This window comes from Sphaeramia orbicularis, chromosome 5 (assembly GCF_902148855.1).
Source record: "Sphaeramia orbicularis chromosome 5, fSphaOr1.1, whole genome shotgun sequence".
Classification (NCBI taxonomy): Eukaryota; Metazoa; Chordata; class Actinopteri; order Kurtiformes; family Apogonidae; genus Sphaeramia; species Sphaeramia orbicularis.
Genome location: NC_043961.1, coordinates 32,119,014 through 32,139,612, shown reverse-complemented (window position 1 = coordinate 32,139,612; position 20,599 = coordinate 32,119,014). Strand labels below are relative to the sequence as shown.

The window sequence follows — 20,599 nt, the reverse complement described above, 5'->3', positions numbered from 1 at the left end:
TTAAATAGCGCTGTGCACAAAATCTGTCAGATTTGTTACATAAAATGTTCACACGTACTGGGTATTGATGAGATTTCTTACAAAACTAACACAAGTATGTGAGACAACAACACATAGTGGAAATGTCATTTCAGCTGCTTTCGTTTTATGTTCAGTTAAAGTGATTAATGGGCCGTTTTTGGTGATTGAATTGAAATCTGCACATCAGCATCACTGCACATCCTACATAGCCCTCTTCAGTAACGTTTAGAAATGGCATCCTATCAGCACACAGCTCAAGCGCTCATCTGCTTCATCTCTTATACCAGCATATGTACAAAACAAAGCAGTATCTACCTCATAACCTTCTCTTATGCTTTTACTTATTTCTTCTATTTACATCCTTTTCAAAACTACCACATACACTTTGCATAAAAACCCTACAAGATGCTATTACAACATAGCTTAACTGTAGTTGACTGGTCTGCGCAACATGTTTAAGGCACAATGGGATATTCACAAATAGCAGCTGTTAAGAAGTATGAATTTCCGTACTTACACATGGTCCATATATAAACCAAAAAAGCTGATGTAATTTCTGAAAAGAGCAGCTTAAATGTATTAAAAGTATTACATACTCTGACACAGACACTAATGCATACACTAGAGGCAGTTAGTATTTACTGGATATATACATTATATAGGTACTTTCATGATGGACCCAAGTGAGGAGTTTGGAAATGCTGTTTTTTTGTGTGTGTGTAAAAGATCAGGCATCATCTTGAGGAGGTTTCTTCTTCACATACTGCCGCAGGTACTGGATTGCTGACAGAGCACTCACATTTGCTAGCAGAGCTGCACAAGATTTCAATATGTGTTACTCAGTTGAATGTGAAGCATCAAGTTGACACCAAGTTATTATAGTAAGAACATGTTGTATTTTTGGAGCCAGGTTTTGTTCTAAGAAATAGGCTGTTGTGAAGTGTTACTGTAAAGGGTTTCATACCTGCTTTCCAGGTGTCAGTAGCTTCTGGATCAGAGGATTTCAGTACCCAGGAGGCAAAGGCAATGCAGACCAAACACATGTCTGACTGCTTTATTGTGGAAAAAATACCCTGTCGATCTGGAAGAGACACAGATGTGTAAAGACAAGGTACATACCTGCGGATGTGAGTGTTTTCCATCGAGTCTGCTAGTGATAATAGAAGCTAGACTTACTTGTTGATGTCTGTAGAGCTTCCAAAACACTCTGCTGTGCTGTTAACTCTCTGAACAGCTGGGATGGAGCTGAGGAGAACCTTCTCTCACCGAGCACAGTAATCAGTGGATCTACTCTATTAACTGATTTCTTTTCATCCTCAGCTGGAAAAACCCAGGCTCCAGATCTGCGACACCAAATGCTACCTTTGTCGTGAAAACGAATCTTCCGTATTGACAGCAAACTTTTCCAACTGTGAGATCCAATCTTGTCAGCTGCAGAAGTATTCAAATCAAAGTCCTGGATGAGAGAGTGAGATACAACTCTGATCGGAGAGATGTCATCTTCTTCCACGCAGTTTGCAGCTAAAACAACATAATCTGGTTTCGGGAATGTGAGTTCTCTGACTGTGGGATGAGAGCAAGTGAAAATAGGGATGGGTTTCTGCTCAGCACACTGGGCTTCACAGAAGGAAGCGAATGGAAGTGAATTGTCTGTAGTGTACTTGTAGACAGGATCCACCGAGATATCATCCAGATCGTAGACAGCGACAGACATGGCATCGTAGTTTGCGTTATTCTCTGTGAAAAAGTGTTCCACCACTTCTGGGAAGGATATTTGGTATTGTTCATCTAGTATATCTCTATATGATAGAATAGGAGCTGGTGTTACTATTTCTAAGCTATCACTCATCTTCAAAAGCATGTTTTCATCCACAGACTGATGGCTGCTCTGGAAGGACTGCAAAGATAAACTCTCCACAGGATTATTTGTAATTAAAGCATGTACATTATGCATACTTTTACTTTTTGTTATCTGTCTTGGCCATGCAAAGTCACAGGAACTGAATGTATCTGAATCCTGATCCTCAGAGTAATGCCCCTCAAAGTCCTCCAGGGGCACAGGTGTGTCCTTTCCCTCAGAGATGATGGATCCCTCCTCGTCCAAGAAATCTGAGTCAGTTTGTTGACTTTTCCCAGGAAGGTCAGGACTTGGGTTCCTGCTTGCGCTAATATACTGCCAGTATTCCTCCTCAAAATCGGAGGTGGAAAAATCACAGCTTGAGCGATCTGGCTTGGATTCATCAAGCTGTGTGAAATAGTCTGAATCAGCAGCATCGGACGTATCCATTACACCACTGTCAGACATATTATAGTCCACACTATCCACTACAGAGCTGTTGTGTGTGGGAGCATCTGCGGCATTTCCGTTTGGACTCACTGTTTCTTGTGTATCATATGTTTCCCTGGGTGGCGTGCTTCTGCCCATCCTAAGCTGTAAAATGTCATTTATTGTTAATTTTTCCATTTCATCCCAAAAAGCAGAGATGGCATACACAGGTCGAGTGTTTCCCACAGCTTCGGCATATGTTTCAGGGCTGTCAGTTACAGAGCAAGGTGTTACAGTAAACTCAGGAGCAGGTAGAGGCGAAGATCCAGGCTGGTCTCCTATAGAGCAACCAGATGCTGAAAGATTAAAGCCAGTTGGCGCTTGGTGTTCAGGTGTATCTGAAGGCATGGAGAGCGCTGGACTAGGTGTGTCATCATTACATGTGGAGTTGTCATCTGGCATTTTGTTAGCTCTGTTGTTAGCAGATGGAAAATTCTGGGTAGGCTCAACATGAGTCTGGTCACCGGTGCTTTCATGACAGCTGATAGCCGCTACATTGCAAAGGGGAGTGCTATCAGAAAAGTGCATTCCTCTGTCCTGTGTGTTCTCAACATTATCAGTCTCAGTCAGATTGGGTTGTCTTTCCATATAAAGATGACCTTCCACTGATTCAGAAGCGGAGAGGTAGCTTTCAGAATCGTAGCTATGGGTGGAGAGGAACTCAACACCATCTTCAAACTCATCTGACTCCACACTACCTGAAAGCGGAGTGTCTTTCAGAGTTGAAATGTTATTCTTGGGTCCTGCTTTGTGTGCGTCAGTCGTTGGCTCACTGGCATTTTCTGTCAGGGAATGAGACATAACCTGTTCTTGTAACATATTCTCTTGTTCAAGAAAAGATAATGTTCTAACACACAACTCTGGAATGAATCCTGTCTGAAAGCTCTCCAGTTGTATTTCAGCACTTAAATTCACTCCTGAGTCTTGTCCCTTGTCCCTTTCTCCTTCTGGTTCATTTTTGTCTGTGTTGATATCCTGGTTAAAGCAGATCTCACCTCCTGGCTTGAACATGTGTTTGTCTTTACAGGTTTTTTTTGGTCTTCTTTTTTTTTTTACAGAGGCACCACATATCCGTTGTCGTGCAGGACTGTCGTTCACCGTCACAAACCAGCGCTCTCTCTCTGCTCTCACGCCAGCAGGGCCCACATCCTCACTCACAGCTCCATCTGTAATACATGACTTCTGCATGTTTTCATCTGTTTGTTTGCAAGAGGATGGATCAGTTTCCTGCTTCGACTCAAGGTTGGAAGTGTCACTCTCTTGTGGCACATCCCCATCTCCTTTTTGCAGCTCTGTTGAGGTTTCATCTGAACTCTCAACAGTTACTACTTCACCAGAATGACTCCAATCTTCACTATCCTCTTCAGCTTTTCTTGTAAGATCTGTTTGCTGTGCTCCTGTATTTCTCTGATTAAACTGTACTGATGGCTGTGTAGAGCCAGAGCAGCTCTTATCTTCCACGCTGCATCCCTCACCTTCACCGCATGCTCCATCATAAGCAGGGCTTTGCTGTGGCTTCTGTCGACCTGTGTTAAAGACTGAACTGTGGTTTTCTGAATCTTCTGAATCGCTGAGGCTTGAGTTATCAGGACAGGCCAGTGAAGGCTGCAGCAGACTGCACTCCTCACACTCCTCATAGAAGCTCACCCAGTCATAGTCTGCAATGTGCATGCTATGATCTAAATCATCCATTTTGATATCTCACATGTCTGTCGTCTTATCTGAAAAAGTCAACATAAAAAAAGGTTCAGGTTTCAATATTTATCTTGCATGGAAAATAAGGGAAGGCTGAGTTTGTTGCAGTAAATCCCTGGCGTGCAAACTGTAGTTCACACATTTGAGTTAAATATAGATTACGTGCATCTGAGGTTTAACTTTGCTTGTTTTCTAAAGACACCTGATCAGTTATCGTTAGAAAGCTACTGTACAGAAATGTTTCTGCTGTGCTTATAGCAAGTCCTTCATATGGAAAATAGTTATTCAGATATTACAAAACTAAAATGTGAGAGTATGACCTCAGATAACAGCAAGGCAGTACCAGAGCACTGTGATCACTAGCTTCATAACAGACCCTAAAATACTCCCTGTGCTTAGAAAACATATCACGTGACCTGCTATTAATTTCTTTTAATGTGCACATCGTACTGTATCATCTTAACAAACATAATCTCTAAAGGCTTAATGTGAAGAGTAAACAAGTAAACAAAACTTAATCACTTGGAATATCAAAACAATGAGTTTTCAAGATTTAATTCACAACTTATTTAAAGTTATGTCTACCTTTATCAATCCTTATCATCACATTTGATAAAGGTATTTTATTATAAAACAAATGTTGTCATCTTAAGTGTTGTTGTTTTTGACCTGGTCTATGCTGAAGTCAAAGTTGTTGTTTTTTTTGTTCCTGTTATTCCCTTATTAAAAATCCAACATTAAACTGAAATATACAGAACAAATCTGAACATACCTGTTGCGCAAGGACGAAGTGTCCACCTTGAAGGTTTCCGTGTGTCTCCCTGCACTGACATACTCTGATGTCCGTCTGTCCTTGCATATGTCAAACTGGAGCCTTGTACTCAGATGTTATAAATAGAGGAGTATGTCCAGTCACATGCAGACGTCCTGTCCTCCGTCAGAAGAGGTGTGACATTTCAGTGCCCTAAAATACAAGGCCTCTTACATCTCTTAGAGGTTGGATCAATAATGTTACATTGTTAGATTAATAAGAGGAAAATGTGGATTTCTGTGTAAATGGAATAAAAGTTAGTTGAAACTAAGTTGCAGTGCAGTTATTGCATGTTGCAGATAAACCTCAGCCTTGTGTTTTATCCTAAGAGCAGCTTTTGTCCGTAAGAATAGTCATCTTTAACGATGATCAAAAAGATACAGATTGTGTTAAAAAAAAAACTGCAACACTTTACACCATTCTTCTTTGTCGTACCTCTCACAGTCAGTGTTGAAATTTGTGAAATAAACCCATTTTACCATCTTTTAAAGTGTACAAATACAATTTTTTAACCTGTTGTCGTTTTAAAAATTCAGCCAAATTAAGGATCAAGCATTTTAATGTGATTATTTCTGCCAATACAATAGAAATACAATAGTAAAGTGTAAACTGATCGAAACATTATCAGTACCAAGCAAAACAGTATAAAGCAAACAAAAATCAGTGAATGCAGAGTTATAGAAGGAAAGGTGCTTTATTTCTGCAAACATTACATACATATTCAGTACATTCTTCATGGCAATGAAACAAAAATATGTACATGATTACAAAAACAATACATCATTTGTATAAAATATGTACACATATTCATATGGTTGTCTGTACAACAGCGAACACATGAGGCAAAAATGGAGAATATCGATCATATACTTTTTATCTGGTTGGAAATGACATCACTTCAGATTTCTCCACATTTAGTGAAGAGGAAAGTGACTGTTTATAGTCTTAGTGTTGTAATGACATAAAAGAATTAGAAATAAAATATGATCTTGTAAGAAATTGGGTAAATAGCCTTTAAAATAGAAGGCCACTGGATATAAGTCAAATATTGAATTTTTCATTATAGATACGACATGGTTTTAATGTATCATGGCTGTTTAAAGCTCACATTGGCACAGTTATCACAGCTAAAGCCACTTTCTTCAGACATTTGGCAAAAATAACAGTAGTCAAGTAATGCTCAAAAGTGCAGCTATGCAACAAAACAGTTTCAATTACACTTAATGGCAACAAGTTTTTCTAACAGGCTTAAGGTCCTCAGATAAATAGCGTAAAGTGCACAGGGATTCTGTATTTATGCGTTTTAAAAGATAAACCTATTGGTGTTTCCTTTTACTTCATGAATCAACATTTGGATTTTGCAGGACTTATGTAAAAACGTGTTCTGATTTAAAATGACCTTTTTTCTCAACTGACTGTGTTGTGGAATGATCCATGCAGCTGCGTGGCATGTTTTGTTCTACACGTAGAATACATTCACCTTGGTAGTCTTCACAAAATAAATACAAATGCAATAATACAAACAATCATTAATAAAACAGACAAACCTCTCTAAAATGTTCCGCTCCACCAGAAGGATATTACATACATCATTTATTCTATTGGCCTGTCGCTCATCGATAAAACTCAGTGCAGTTACAAAAAAGCAAATACGTATCACATGTAAAACCATCCAAATTATGAAACTCCACCAAATGTCACTAGTCATTGTTACTTGACTTGGCTCAACTAATCCTATTAAACAGGCACGACTGTTTATTCATTACTTAAAGGAATAGTTTGTTATTTTAGGAGATAAGCTTGGTATACACTCGCTTGCTCTCATATTTGCCTCTTAAATATAAATCTGGAGTCAGCAGACGATTAATTTAGCTTAGCACCGAGTCCGCTGGCTGCCCGGCAACCTCAGTAATGACAGTACAGGAGGAAGTCTTTATGCAAAGTCAGAGTAGCTGTCTGCTGGATGAACATTTATATTTAATAGACAGAAGTGTGAGCTGTGTCAATCTTCCCATTTACCTCTCAGTGGGTACAGAATAGTTGGCAAAATGAGAAACTACTGCTTTAAGTTTTCAAGCTGGCTGAAAACAGTAAAAACAAAAGGGGAGGAGGTGATTATGAGTGATGAGGGGGATCACAGTTGCCAAAACACTGCTGTATATGTTGTCGAAACAAAAACACTGCATGTTTCAACTAAACCTATTACGAAATAATGACATTTTGGTCATCTTTTGTTTGCTTCTTTTAAAAAAAAAAGGAACAGAACAACAGAGAGTGCATGAAGAAGACTATCAGTTTAGGTACTGAACCCCCCCATGAGCCTACATACAGAAATACTTACAGCCCTAGTGACATGAATACAGCAGAAGCAGCTACAGTTATATTCGGCTGCCTATCTACGACTCAGCTGGTCTTTCTTCATACTGCTCATTTTTCACACAATAATAAAAAAAAAAAAAAGTCCAACATCGTTCCTGAGTTTTCTCTCCTACCTGACACCCTCCTTCTAGACATTATAGACGTGAGTGGTAGAGGTGGTGGGTATGGTGGCACTGTTTAGTGTTGATGTCGCAGACGGCCGCTCTCTTCTGACATATCTTGGCTTCCTCACTGCAAAAGAAATTGTGCATTTTATTCCAACACCAGTTATGGACAGGATACGCTTTGTGTGACGGCAACCAGCAGCACTTCATTGCCACACTGCTCACCTCAGAAATGCAACAGTCCTTAATAACATTATCCAATATGTCTGGGACTGCTTTTGTTTTGTTAAATGCTTAACATAACACTACAACTTGTTAAACAAGGTTAGAAAATCTGCAGAGTTTGCAGGATAAGACAATAGAATATTCTTACCTGATGAGGAAGGAATCATGACTGCCTGAAAAGACAAAGTAAACAGGAATTACAACTGTGAGACATATGCATGTACCAATAATGAGGTACAGGGTAATATTTCTGAAGATAACAGATGTACTGCAGCACCTGAATGGCTTTTATGAAACAATAAAACTGACTTACTGTTTCACTTGGCTGAAATATGAAGGCTGTGAATGTAAACACAAATTGAACCATTTTTAGTTTATAGAGGGCAGAAAAATGTTTTACTATAGCAATGATAGTGTTTAGTGTCTAATGTATAAGATTTAAATGGGTTTCAGAATTGCACAAACGGAACTTAATCATGTTTTCATTTGTGTATAATCACTTAAAAAAAAAAAAAGTTGGCTTTTGGTTGAACTGAATTTGCAGGTACTAATTTGTGTGCACCATCTAGAATTTTACACGTGGGGTTGAACCGCGATTTGTGGGTGATTTCCTAAGACCGACTGTGTAAAAGACAACAGGTGCAAATGTGTTGGAGACACGCCTATTTAAATGAGGGTTTTGCACAGTTTTTGTTGGTTTGCAGCATGGGAAGTTTAGAGAGACAAAAGCGCAAAGCTAAATTCCACCCTATACAATTAGAGGTGTTGGTAGATAAAGCAAATAAACACTTGAAAGAGCTACAGCAAAGAAGTCTTGTTTGGTCTCATTCAAGGAGTCCTGAGTGTATGGAAACCTAATAAACCTGGTCATCTGGCACAACATGGCATTTAGGACTTCAGACATCACAGTTGAAACACAGAATGGGGAGATCCCATCTGTAATAGCTACCGTACGCTGGAATGACCCAGATGTAAAAAAAAGTAAACGTGCCAGGAGTTTTGTCATTGCAGGTACTGTGTGACTCCTTCTCGTGGCTGGTTCCAAATCTGCTCTGACTTCCTCCAACAGCTCCAAAATAGCAAAGATGAATAGGTAATATGTTTTAATGAGTGTTTCCTTATTCATTCCAAAAATGTTCACACGAGGGTGAAAAATGTGCTTGATTTCATCGTTTCGTTGCCTTCGTCTTGCGACAACAACTGCAGCCATGTGTGCACAACTACACATGCAAACCGTTTGCACCTCCCTTTGAGACATGTTAAATATAGACGCAGTTTCTATGAGCAAAATTGCTTTGGGGTTTGATAAATCACTTTGCATGTGCTAAATTAATATATTTACATTTTCTCCTCCCAGCACACGCACAATTGCGTGTAAATGCCCCATATAGCATATTCATTGTGGCAAACGTACCAACTGGATGCAGACGCGCTATTTTGCACCTTTGAAAGACACAAGCCTTAGTGCGCACTGTTAGTAAATCATCTTGTAAATTTTTTTGTGTGTGCAATGAGTTTGCACACGTTTTCATACATGCAAACTTTTAGTAGATCTGGCCCTAAGACTTTAGTCAGTTGCCACTCATTGATGATGTACAGCTATGTTCCTCCAGCCGCACAGAACGGACTTCCTCCACTTTGTTTTTTTGTTTTATTGCAGGTGGCATTAAAGTACATTGCCATCACCATTGTGGACTACAGTTAATATCCCCATAAGTAAACAGCTCATAATCCGTAAAACAAACACTGACTGAATGATCCTCTGTGTATAAAAGCTACACCTCCCCTATGGTAGCTGAGGTTAGCTGTGATCTGCAACTTCATCTCTAGATGCCTCTAAATGTTACACACTAAATCTACATTTTATATGATTTACTTGTGACATGACCAATTGCAGTACTCACCTTTGTTGCGGCGGTAGAAAATGCTTGGGAGTCTGTTGGAGCGTTTGAGGTAGAAAAAGGAGGCAACAGAAAGAATCAGGAACAAGCTGATTAACAGTGTTCCCAGAAGAAGAGATGCTGCCACACCTGGCCCTCCTGCTCAAAAGAAGAATAGAATACAGTTAACATCTACAAGTGTTACGTTTTGGTCTCTTTGGACTGTTAACTGCTTACTGGTTCACTGATACACCTCATAGAATAATTCAATTCATGCAGGAAATTTGTTTAAAAACTAATTTACATATTTTATTATATCACATGTCAATCTGTAAATCAGCTGAAGGTGATTAAATATAACTTACCAATTTTAGGAATGACAGTAGTTACAGTTGTGTGATTTCTCCTTTCCACTGTGTAGTCTTATAAGAAGAGACAAACACAAAATGTAACATTAAACATGACAAAGTTTATTTTTACACTATTTTTCCAGGTAGGCTCCTTAGGTAGTTCCTCATCCTTACTGTAGGTGCAGGCTGTAATGTTCTCCAGATCCACAGCTGATGAGTCACAGAATATGCAAACAGTGTTGCTGTTTTCCAGGACACGAAGAAAGCATCCTGAATTCAAGAGAAGAATGCAGTTTACACTATTTAGCACATTTTACCCCTCACTACTCTTTTTTAATTTTGGAAATAATAGAAGTTAACATTATATTACATAGAACTACATGAAACTGAAAGATTAATGACTACTGCACCTACATGATACCTGCCAGTACATGACATATCCATGATTTTTATTATTATTACAATTTTTTTTTTAAAAATCATAATGCCACTTTGTTTGGCCATTTTTTTTTTTTGCAATGTACATTTTTGGGATGCCTACTATTTGTCATTTGAATGATCTTTCAGCCTTAGTAGGTCGTGTCCTTGATGAACACCTAATATTTTACTTTGAACACCTTTTGTACTTTTAACCCAGTGAAGCACCCATAGGGGAGAGTCTTCTTCAGTACACCATTAAAATATTTGATATTCTATTAAAAAAAAAAAGTATTTCTATGTGTACTATATTGTTGGCAGGGACATGGCAGGTTGTTCAATGAGTAAAATATTTAATTTGGTCTGTTCTGTCTACTTTCTTGCAAGCATTATCCTAAATACTGAACAATGACATGACCTGCTTTAGTGGATGATAACACTGACATTATAAAATGCATGTGTATTAAAATATCCACATTACCTGGTTCACAGTGAGTGTCATTTGAACACGTATTGTTCACTTTCTGTTTGTCTCCACAACACTCGAGTGAATTCTGGTGTAGGGCCTGTGGGCAGAGTGGTATTCACAGATTAACTAATCAAAGTGACCTGAACAAAACCCAATGTCCTTTGGACAGAGTAACTCCCACCTTAGTTACAGGTGTTTCAGGTCTGATAAGAATCACAGTTGCAGCCAACACCAAAAGGAATGACAGAGCCATGTTCGAACCCTTGGGGACCAAACAGATTTAAATCAGATACAGTCTGTATTAGGGCAAAAAGACTGAAAGAGCTTTAACTAGAAACAAGAAGGAACAAGCAAGATCCAGACTTAGGGGTGTGACTGGATGTGTCACATATTATAAAGGTTTAATGACAGGTTGTGGAGAGGTTGTAAATCAAACAAAATTAAATGCTTAGGGCTGGATAGTCAAACTTATTTTTTCTAAATTTAAGGATCAAGCCCTACAGACTACAAACAGGAGATGAATGTTTAGATTAACGTGATGCTTCATTAGCTGGTGTTAATCAGTCTCACATTCATTTACTATAACTGCTATTTCAAGTTATTCTAAAGCAACACATGACAGCTTGTTAAAAAGGTAAAGTTAATAGGAAATATTCAACATAATGACGAGAGAAATGCATAAATGGGTCAGATGAGGCACAAGGTGGTGTTAGCTAGCTAGCACCTGTCGCCGAGAGTAAATGATCCCTTTGACTGAACTCGGAGTCAAAGTAAATATGACGATGTGAGGCTCAGGGAGGCGGACCTGCTTTGTCAGGTATGTTTACGATCATAAACTGAGCGAAACAGACGCACACTGAAGAACTGGTGGGAAGAAAAAGTTCACTCACCAGCCAAACACTAGCTAGGCTGTGGCCTGTCCAAACTCCCTGGTGTTAGTTCGTCACGTCAGGTGTATTCCGCCGCTGATGGAGACACCAGGCAGTCACTTACGTTTACTGGCAGATTTCAGACCCTACACCATGTTTGTAAGTCATCCACAGATATTACACTGCGTATGGCTCATAGCGACCTGCTTTCATTTAGCATATACACTTCCGGGTTTGATTTTCAAAATAAGGCAAACCACCAACTATCAGACAGACAGGCAGACAGACAGATGCGTTTATAGTGCTGATATATATCAGACAGACAGGCAGACAGACAGATGCGTTTATAGTGCTGATATATATATATATATATATATATACATATATATATATATATATATATACACACACACACACACACACACACACACACATATATATATATATATATATATATATATATATATATATATGTATGTGTGTGTGTGTGTGTGTGTATATGTGTGTGTATATATGTATATGTGTATGTATATATGTATGTGTGTGTAGATAGATAGATAGATAGATAGATAGATAGATAGATAGATAGATAGATAGATAGATAGATAGATAGATAGAGTTTTTGTTTTTTTTTAAATATTCATTATTTATTTATTTAGAAATGGTCAACTTCATACTTCAACTTCCAAACCCAAAACGCACCACTTTTTTTTGGTTAACGTAATCAGCGGATTTTTTTTTTTTTTTTTTTTCCGCAGGTCTTGAACGCAGCTTCGAAGGCGGGAAGTTTGTGATGATTTTTAACATTTTACTTACCGTCAAATTTACAGTGAGTCAAATGATTATTCATATAATTTAACATGCGATTATTATCCCTGACTACACTGTGCATGTCAGAGGGCATTGATACATGTCAAGTTTATATGATTAATGATGAGGTAATTTTAAATTCACCTTGAAACGCTATCTTAAGCTAATTCATGCTAACACTAGCATGCATTTGCGGCAGATGTATTACTAATAATAGATATAAAACTGCTGCACACATTTGTTATTCTTTCCTTTTCATTTATAAACAGGTAGCTAGTTGTAAACAATGAATCGGATGAGGAGCATAACAGAAATGCTCAGCATTCCTACGGGAAACAGGTGATTGATGTGTTGTGTTACTTAATATCGACTAATGAGAAATCAATGTTTTTTTTTTTTTTTTAGGTTGACAGTTTTTAAGTTTTAATACAGTTAACTTTAGCAAAAAAAAAAAAAAAGAGTTTGATAATTCTCTGCATGAATGTATGCTTTTTTCAAGGCTCAGTTAATGTACTTACAGTGTACTTTCCTTGTTCAAAGTAACAGGAATGCAGGTACCAGTGGATATTCCAGTCTGACAGACTCCCAGTTTTTCTTTGGGTCTCAGTTCTGGCCAGAAAATTCTCAGGGTACGTCTCAGGATGTGAGTTTGTCATCCAGGACATCCCAACAAAGTTCTCAAGAGGTACTAAGGAATTTTAAGCTCATCATTTTGCTCTTGTTCTCGATAAGAGAACAAAGTAAAGCCCATTTTATCTAATGGTATCATTACTGTTGTGGAAATGTTCAACTACTTTGCCACATGTTTAAATACAATATCTTCATATAAACTACTCACTAACATGGGCAATGGCTGTGCTGTGCTGTATTGTGAAAAAGTCTGCCAGTAATCCTTTTAAATTCAGTTGTAAAATGTTCAGGCGTCATTCAATCACTGCATCAGCCCTATTAGAAACTATACAATACTCATTATTTTGATTATTGTTGAGCATTTGTTAGTATGTTTAAAAATGTGGTGCGTTAATACAGTAATATAGAGCTTATACAGTTTTGTCAAAGATGCTTTCAAATCATTCAGCCATTTGGTACTTACTGCACAATAGGCCTTCAAATGGAAATAGGACCTTTCGATGTGCTCACTGGGAATATGTGAGAGATAGATATTTCTTTTGTTTATGTCCCTTAACATCATTGTCTGTTTTGTCACTATTAAGGAAAGCGACCCAACATTTGCAAATAGTTACCTCAATAAACCTCTCCTGTTTGGAGAAGCAAAGGACAAAAGCAAACCTTTCAGCATACTGCATACATTTGAAGAAGACAAGAGGAAGGCAAAGGAAAATGCTGATAGGTATTTCTTCATAGAATAGATTTAGTGTAACTTGCTTAAGTTGACACTGGAAGGATGCTTGATTTAAAATTCTTGGTTTCTTCAACAGTCAGGTTCTAGTCAAAGAGCGCCTGCAATTTCGAGAAGCTCTAGAAAATGTAAGTTACAGTCCTCACAGTCATCCATGTACTTTTTATGTATTGCACATCCTTGCTTGATTTAAAAAATGATGCACTTTTTACAGATCCAACAACTGGTTACTGGCACAGAGAAGAATACAGCAGTATGTCACACAGTCCTTGAAAAGCTTAACGATTTTGCATCAGCATGTAAGTTTTCAGATAGATTTTATCACTTCTTGTTCATGTTATCAAAGTTACCGTTACATGCTATATTTGTGTGGCTCACGCAGTACTATACTGAAAAAAAAAAGCAGTGTGAGAGCATATCTACTACCATTAGATGGTGCTGTTGTCCAATGATTAAACATTGCTAGTGTGTTTACAAAAGAAATAAGAGATATTTGTTATTTGTTTGTGATTGCAATCATTTAACTCCTTTTTCCCAGTGCAAAAACATCTTAACAGTCATCAGAGTGACACCTCGCAACAGTTTGAGACTTTATTGATTAAAGTTAACTCCCAGCTTGACACAGTGAGAGAAATTCGAGAAAGGATGCAAAAGGTGAGCACGACTTACAATCAGTGCACCAGTGAGAAGGGAGCACTGAGCCAGATATTTCTATAAATACACAGTTTTCATAATCAATAAAATTGTTATTTGATATTCTTTAGACAGAGGACACTTCCACAGAACTTGGATTGAATGTACAAAGCATAAAGACTAGTTTGGAATGTCTCAGAAATGACCAAGAAAGGGATCGAAACATGCTTGAAGAGGCCCTGAAGCTGCTGAGCACTTTAGTCTCTAAGGATTCAGCCAAACTGAGTCCGGCGACAGTAATGGACAGCGTCATTCAGACGTCTCCAATGCTGGAACAGCCGGTCTCCAGTGTCCTGCAAGAGAACAAGCTCGAAGGCACACGGCTTAATGATATTTGTGGGTCATACAAGCGTGAACACAATCAGGTCGGAGTCCCCCCTCAGGATCCTAAAGGCTTTGTGGGAAAGAGAAAATCCTCTCTGAGACGCACTAGGAGGGGCAAAAAGAAACCACTAGTACTTTCCCAAAGGTGTAAAAATACTATTCCTGATGAAAATTGTCAGTCTCTCATAAACTGTAACAAACAGCCAAATATTTCAGCACCTCTCTGTGAGCGCCATGATCTGAGCAGAATAACCAGCCGAGAAAATGTCAGACCGGACTGTCAGACATTGCTGAACAGGGAGCCCAGATATAGTGAAGCTGCAGCATGCATCATCACTCCTCTGTGCTGCTGGTCTCAGGACAGCAACAGTTCTGCAGGCATCGAAGTTGAACCCATTTTGGACAAACTGTCAGCAGAATCCAACACAGAGACCTCAGTGAAACCTGGAAGTCTTTGGCAGTTGTTTGACATGGAGGGTGATGTGGTGGACTTGTAGAGTATGTGTGTGTACAAATCTTATTTCTGCTATGTAGGGGAACAGAAGCTAGAGATGGTTTTCCTCTTAAGTTTTCAAGTTATTCAGTTTATATGAGGACATGGTGAAGTATTTGTAGGTGAAAGTAGAAAAATGTATCGTCAAGCTGGTTAAAGGGTAAGGAGCACAGAGGCATCGGTCAGACAGTGAAAGACTGCATTTTAATCTTATTTATTTTTCTGATGGCTTTTTTAATATATACTTCTTACTTGTTCTGTATTTAAACTGCCTACTTGAGAGAAAATAAACATAAAGTCTTTACAAGGAAACTATTTTTTTTTTTTTTTAACAATAATAAATATTAATAACTTTTTACGTCCTACCATTATTGGCCCATATCTGAATTCTAATCACTGTAGTTTTTACTTGTGAAAAACTACAGTGAACACTAAATTGGTAGCAGCTGTCCAATTGTAATGTTTTCATTCCCATTATTTCAGGGAATGTAAAATATAGGAACTATTCTAAGGGCAAAATTTAACCATGAAATAATAGATTAGTCAGTAGTGCCACATAGCAGAAAGGTAGAATCAACAGCTAGTTTCATCAAGGAATAACTTTTAATACCCATACATTGCTGATAAAAAAATACTGACAAATTGTAAGGTATTTTAATTATTTATGCTCCAAGTAAACCAACCATACTCAATGGATAGGGATAAGGTGCATGTTTATTAGCAAAGAACAATTTTGTTCTGCAACAAGCATCAAACAAAAATAATAATACTTTTCTAATGTTACATAAAAACAACATTTTCATGAAAGCATTTCAATCATGGCTTAGTTTGTAATACTGTCATGATTACATTATCTGTTTTCACCAAATGTACCGTAATAACAGGTTTAAGTGACTGATCTTTTCAGTTGATATTACACAAGAAGACAGAAAACGCAGCAAGAAAAAACTATTTACAAATGTGTCTGTCTAATAACCTGCAGTACCAACCCTCAGACCCTTTTTTAATGCACAGCGCTAAGACTTTTTTCTGCATGGAATAAAATAAGTGCTTTTGGCTCAGCAGTAAGTGCATTAATAATCAATGATTAATTTTTTTTCTCCACAAATAATCTGATATGACGTAGGTGTCACATTTGAACTAAGTCTGCAGGTGGAGACATGAGTCCCCTCGGGTTGAGATTTGCCACTAAGCACACGTCATAGTTGTCATGCATCAGAGTGCGTCGAGTCACCACTGTCCACCGGTTCTCCCATGGGTCCAGCTCCAAAATGTCCTTTGTTATAGCATCATGTCGATCTGAGGGGTATTTATAAAGCAGGAGTCATTCTTTCAACTTTTAGTTAGATTCAGAAAATATACTAAAGTGAAGGCCTCATTTACAATACTATTACTGAATACAAGCAACAACAAAAGTAACAAAAGGAAGGTTTTCCCTCTTATTCACAATGATTTCGAGCATTGCTTTTCCTTACCTGCTCCTTTGTAGTATCCACACACATAAATCTTGCCTCCCACCACACCTGCATTTGAAGCATTAGTGCGCAGTGAGAGTTGGGCACAAGGGAGACGAAGCCCATCCCTCCAGTAATCCCCATCTGGGTTATAGATCTCCACAGCATCAAGACAGTGGCGTGATTGTCCACGGTCCACACCCTCACAGCCAATGCCTCCTACAAGTGCAGATTAGGTAGCTCACATAAGTCACTCAGAGAAATCACTGTAGTTGCTGTTTATAAATTAATTTGAAAAGATTTTAATATTTTGTACTGAAGTAGACAATTTCATGAATACTCAGTCCTACCCATCACGTATATTTCCCCATTGAGCACCACAACACTACAGCGGTACTTTGAGTACTTCATAGGACATAGTTCTGTCCACTTATTTGTGCTGGGGTTATACTCCAGGAGGCGGTTACTGAGGCGATCAGGTTCGTCATCCATCCGGTAGGACTGAATATATGAAAGGGAAGGATGGTTTGACAAAGACCAGGTTCAGTCAAAGGAGATATTAATCAAAATATTAAATACAAATATAAGATCTTCAGCTTTGTACAATTCTTATTTAGTGGTTGAAGAAGTATTCAGATATCTTTGTAAAAGTAACAATACTGCCCAGGGTAAGCTACAGTAAAAACCTTACTCCATATTACTACTAGATAGATGTTTAAGTTTATTTGAGCTGCTTTATATTAAGAGTTTAAGCTACAGCCATACATCATATTATATAAGACCATATGTTCTGTGACTGTCCTGTTAGAACCACATATTTACCTCTGCCAAGGAGATTATGTTTTTGCCGGCGTTGGTTTGTCTGTCTGTCCTTGTGCAAGATAACTCAAAAAGTTATGGATGGATTTGGATGAAAATTTCAGGAAATGTTGATACTGGCACAAGGAACAAATGATAAAATTTTGGTGGTGATCGAGGGGGGGCACTGATCTGCCTTGGCGGAGGTCAGCACTTTCTGAGTGCTTTTCTAGTTGTAAAAAGTTATTCTTTGCATGAGCTTAGAAAAGCAGCCCTGTTGTCAGCTTTCATACTGAATTTTTCAGCCAAACCAGAAAGGTTTTTAAAGGTTCCATTTAGTTTAATGAAAAGGAGAATGTTTCTCAAACCTTAATCACTCATTGTTGCAAACATTTAAAATTAACTCATTTAGTGACACATTTTTCATAGGAGTGTATGAAAATTATGAGCTGAATTAAAGCTGTCAGTGGAATAAAAAGTTTAACAAGTATTAAGCTGAATAAAATTCAATATGCACATGTCAAATATGCCCAGTCTGTATTAGGTGAAATTGCTTAGAAATTGTGCTGGCATTGTCACATCACCTGGGGGGTTCGACCACCTATGACATAGAGACGCTCTTTTATCCGGACCACGCTGTGATAGGCCAAGGGCATAGGCAGGGGTGCTGCACTCCGCCAGGGTCCGCCCTGCAGAGACCATCGCTCCACACAGTTAGTAATGAGATACTGGTTCTTCAGCTTCATCAACCCGCCTATCAGGTACAGAGTGTCACCCAGTGATCCTAGACTGTATGAATCACGGTACTCTGCCGATGTCAGGTGCTCCCAACTACCTTGAGCCTCTACTTTGTACCTGGGGAAGTATGGATGGTAATCAGTGCCATGTTAGAGGGTCAAAAGTGCATTAATCACAAGTATTGCCATCTTACCTGTAAATCTCTACATTTAGGTCTTTTTGGCGGGCCATTCTGCGTGCACTGGCTTCTCCTGCCACTATAATATCATTTCCCTCTGTAACAACCCCTGCACCCACATGCCCCAGAGCCTCTCCATACCGAGGTGAGCTGATGTAGTAGATTCGGCCTGTGGAGGGGGCATAGCAAAAGCTCCGCTCAGAAAAGTTGCCATATCTTGATCTAATGCCATCACCATCGTTTCCAACACAGAGCAGAAGATCTGTGGTCTCCATGCCATACCGCAGCTTCAGTTTCCGAGGTGCAGCTGCCGGATGCATTGATGTGACCTCCATAGCCATAGTGAGCATCTCTTGACATTCAGCATCAGCCAACAAGGCTGTATTCCTCTTCATGGTCTCTCTTAAATAGTCGGGGTTTATCAGCGGCAGACGGACCTTCCTCAGGAGCTCTGGGAGGTGCCGTGAACGCATCTCTTCACCCAACAGAGTGCCATGTTTGACCCAGCGAAGGACCACATCCAAAATGGTCTCCTCTCGGGAGACATTAAGGTCATCAGAACTTAGGAGTTTTCCAAGCTGATGAGCTTCCAATTCCAACACCTCCTCATTATGACACACTTGAACAAAGTGCTGCCTCAGAAAGCGCTGAGCACAGTCAGCCAGTTCCTCTACACCAAGGTCGCGAGCAAAGTAATACACACCAAGGCAGTTGGAGGCATCCATGTTCTCCATCATGTGCTGCTGGCAGCGAGTAAAGACATCATCCATCTGCAGAAGGAAAGCTGCAATAGAAATGCCTTGTACATTGGCATTAGTGAGAGGAAGCTCTGAGCAGTACATGTAGTTCAAGAGAAGAGCCAAGCTGTCTGCAGGAGTGTCACGCAGGAATATTTCTCTGTTGTTGCACTCCCGTAGGCCACATGTGAACATGACTCGGAAGTATGGGCTGAAGGCAGAGAGTATAACCCTGTGACAGGGAAAGCTGATGCCTTCAGCAACCAGCACCACATCTGTCAGATGCTCAGTCTCCCTCATCTTCTTCAGCTGGTCAAGCAACGTCAGTCCATGTTTGACTGTGAGATCCATTTTCACACCAATTTTTACTTAGAATAATAAAAACCACAGTTTCGTGTGCTGTAAACAAGTAAAGAGAAGCCCCTTTCTGAAAAATATAAAACAAAGACAAAAGTTAGTACTGGTTCAAAATGTGTACACTTGTGACCTAAAAGTGATGTCATTAGCCATATATTTCTCACAGATTTTATAGTCATCTAATGTAGAAATGAAGACTAAGGATGAATAATTAAAGGAGTAATTATTAAGTATTATAAAAGTAGTACATTACACAGCTTTAAGTATTTAACATCACCAAAGCTTTATAAAACCATAGTTTATACCCATAACAACACCAAAGCCATTATTCAGACCAAGTACATGTCCTTAATGCAGCAAATTCATGGAAAAGGCCTCTATTGTTTTTCTAACATGAGCTCTCTCAGTTAGTACTATTGCTGTCAGCATCGTGCAGTCGTGAGTCTTTGTTGGAAACCTTACCAATCTCCTTAGCTCCTTTTAGTGAATCCCGCTGGTATTTTTGGTCTAAAAAGACCAGTAAATATTCCTGTTTTCATCAGGTTGCATGTGTTGTTGATGTTGTCGTATGTGTCAGTTTGGGGATCATAGAGTGTCTGAGCAAATGTTAGAGACAAAGCTATGTACCCCCTCCACTGCTGTGACCCTCTTAGCTACTCTCCCAAAAATAGACAGTGTTGTGGCAGATAGCAAAGTGGGTCATGAGGGTCTGAGTGGTCAGACAAGAGTCAGTTTCTAAGCACTGATAGTGACAAAAGTGCCGAATAAACTGCTCCTTCATAAAAAGATTTATTGTCATGCTACTGCACTGTGTTTGGGGTCATTTTTGCTCCACTTTGTTTCCGTCGGTCACGTGCATGTCAGACTGGAATGAAATGAAACATTGCTCCCAGCTTAGACTCAAATTTCATGACGGCACACTCTTAAAGGCTCCGTGTACAGTAAGTCTCCACATGTTTCTAACATTAAACACCAGTTTGTTTCTTAAAATTCCAAGAGTTTCTATATCAAGTGATGTACTAAAAAGCACTCTGATTACACACACCATACTTACATTAGAAATTATTTACGGGTATTTAAAAAAAAAAACAATAAATACTTGACTAAACCA

The 20,599-nt window shown here is 38.8% G+C and overlaps 4 protein-coding genes across 4 annotated transcripts; 1 reads left to right on the top strand and 3 right to left on the bottom strand.

Moving 5' to 3' along the window:
* Window positions 1-15: 15 nt before the first annotated feature.
* perm1b (PPARGC1 and ESRR induced regulator, muscle 1b) lies at window positions 16-4,060 on the bottom strand. The gene is made up of 3 exons (XM_030134040.1): window positions 1,198-4,060; window positions 986-1,102; window positions 16-834 (listed from the first exon to the last, which is right to left on the bottom strand). Exons 1-3 carry the CDS (start codon window positions 4,037-4,039, stop codon window positions 749-751), a joined length of 3,045 nt encoding a protein of 1,014 aa, XP_029989900.1. The 5' UTR covers window positions 4,040-4,060; the 3' UTR covers window positions 16-748.
* A 1,468-nt stretch (window positions 4,061-5,528) lies between these two features.
* On the bottom strand, window positions 5,529-11,771 carry c5h1orf159 (chromosome 5 C1orf159 homolog). The gene is made up of 9 exons (XM_030135166.1): window positions 11,568-11,771; window positions 10,859-10,939; window positions 10,690-10,774; window positions 9,966-10,061; window positions 9,807-9,863; window positions 9,466-9,600; window positions 7,875-7,900; window positions 7,710-7,734; window positions 5,529-7,463 (listed from the first exon to the last, which is right to left on the bottom strand). Exons 2-9 carry the CDS (start codon window positions 10,928-10,930, stop codon window positions 7,360-7,362), a joined length of 600 nt encoding a protein of 199 aa, XP_029991026.1. The 5' UTR covers window positions 10,931-10,939; window positions 11,568-11,771; the 3' UTR covers window positions 5,529-7,359.
* Window positions 11,772-12,312: 541 nt separating this feature from the next.
* On the top strand, window positions 12,313-15,508 carry ccdc36 (coiled-coil domain containing 36). The gene is made up of 8 exons (XM_030134841.1): window positions 12,313-12,375; window positions 12,626-12,695; window positions 12,897-13,041; window positions 13,571-13,707; window positions 13,796-13,844; window positions 13,931-14,015; window positions 14,255-14,370; window positions 14,481-15,508. Exons 2-8 carry the CDS (start codon window positions 12,643-12,645, stop codon window positions 15,228-15,230), a joined length of 1,335 nt encoding a protein of 444 aa, XP_029990701.1. The 5' UTR covers window positions 12,313-12,375; window positions 12,626-12,642; the 3' UTR covers window positions 15,231-15,508.
* A 382-nt stretch (window positions 15,509-15,890) lies between these two features.
* Window positions 15,891-20,316, bottom strand: kbtbd12 (kelch repeat and BTB (POZ) domain containing 12). Its single transcript, XM_030134519.1, has 6 exons — window positions 19,951-20,316; window positions 18,410-19,558; window positions 18,063-18,333; window positions 17,031-17,181; window positions 16,702-16,899; window positions 15,891-16,525 (listed from the first exon to the last, which is right to left on the bottom strand). Exons 2-6 carry the CDS (start codon window positions 19,480-19,482, stop codon window positions 16,356-16,358), a joined length of 1,863 nt encoding a protein of 620 aa, XP_029990379.1. The 5' UTR covers window positions 19,483-19,558; window positions 19,951-20,316; the 3' UTR covers window positions 15,891-16,355.
* Window positions 20,317-20,599: the final 283 nt, after the last annotated feature.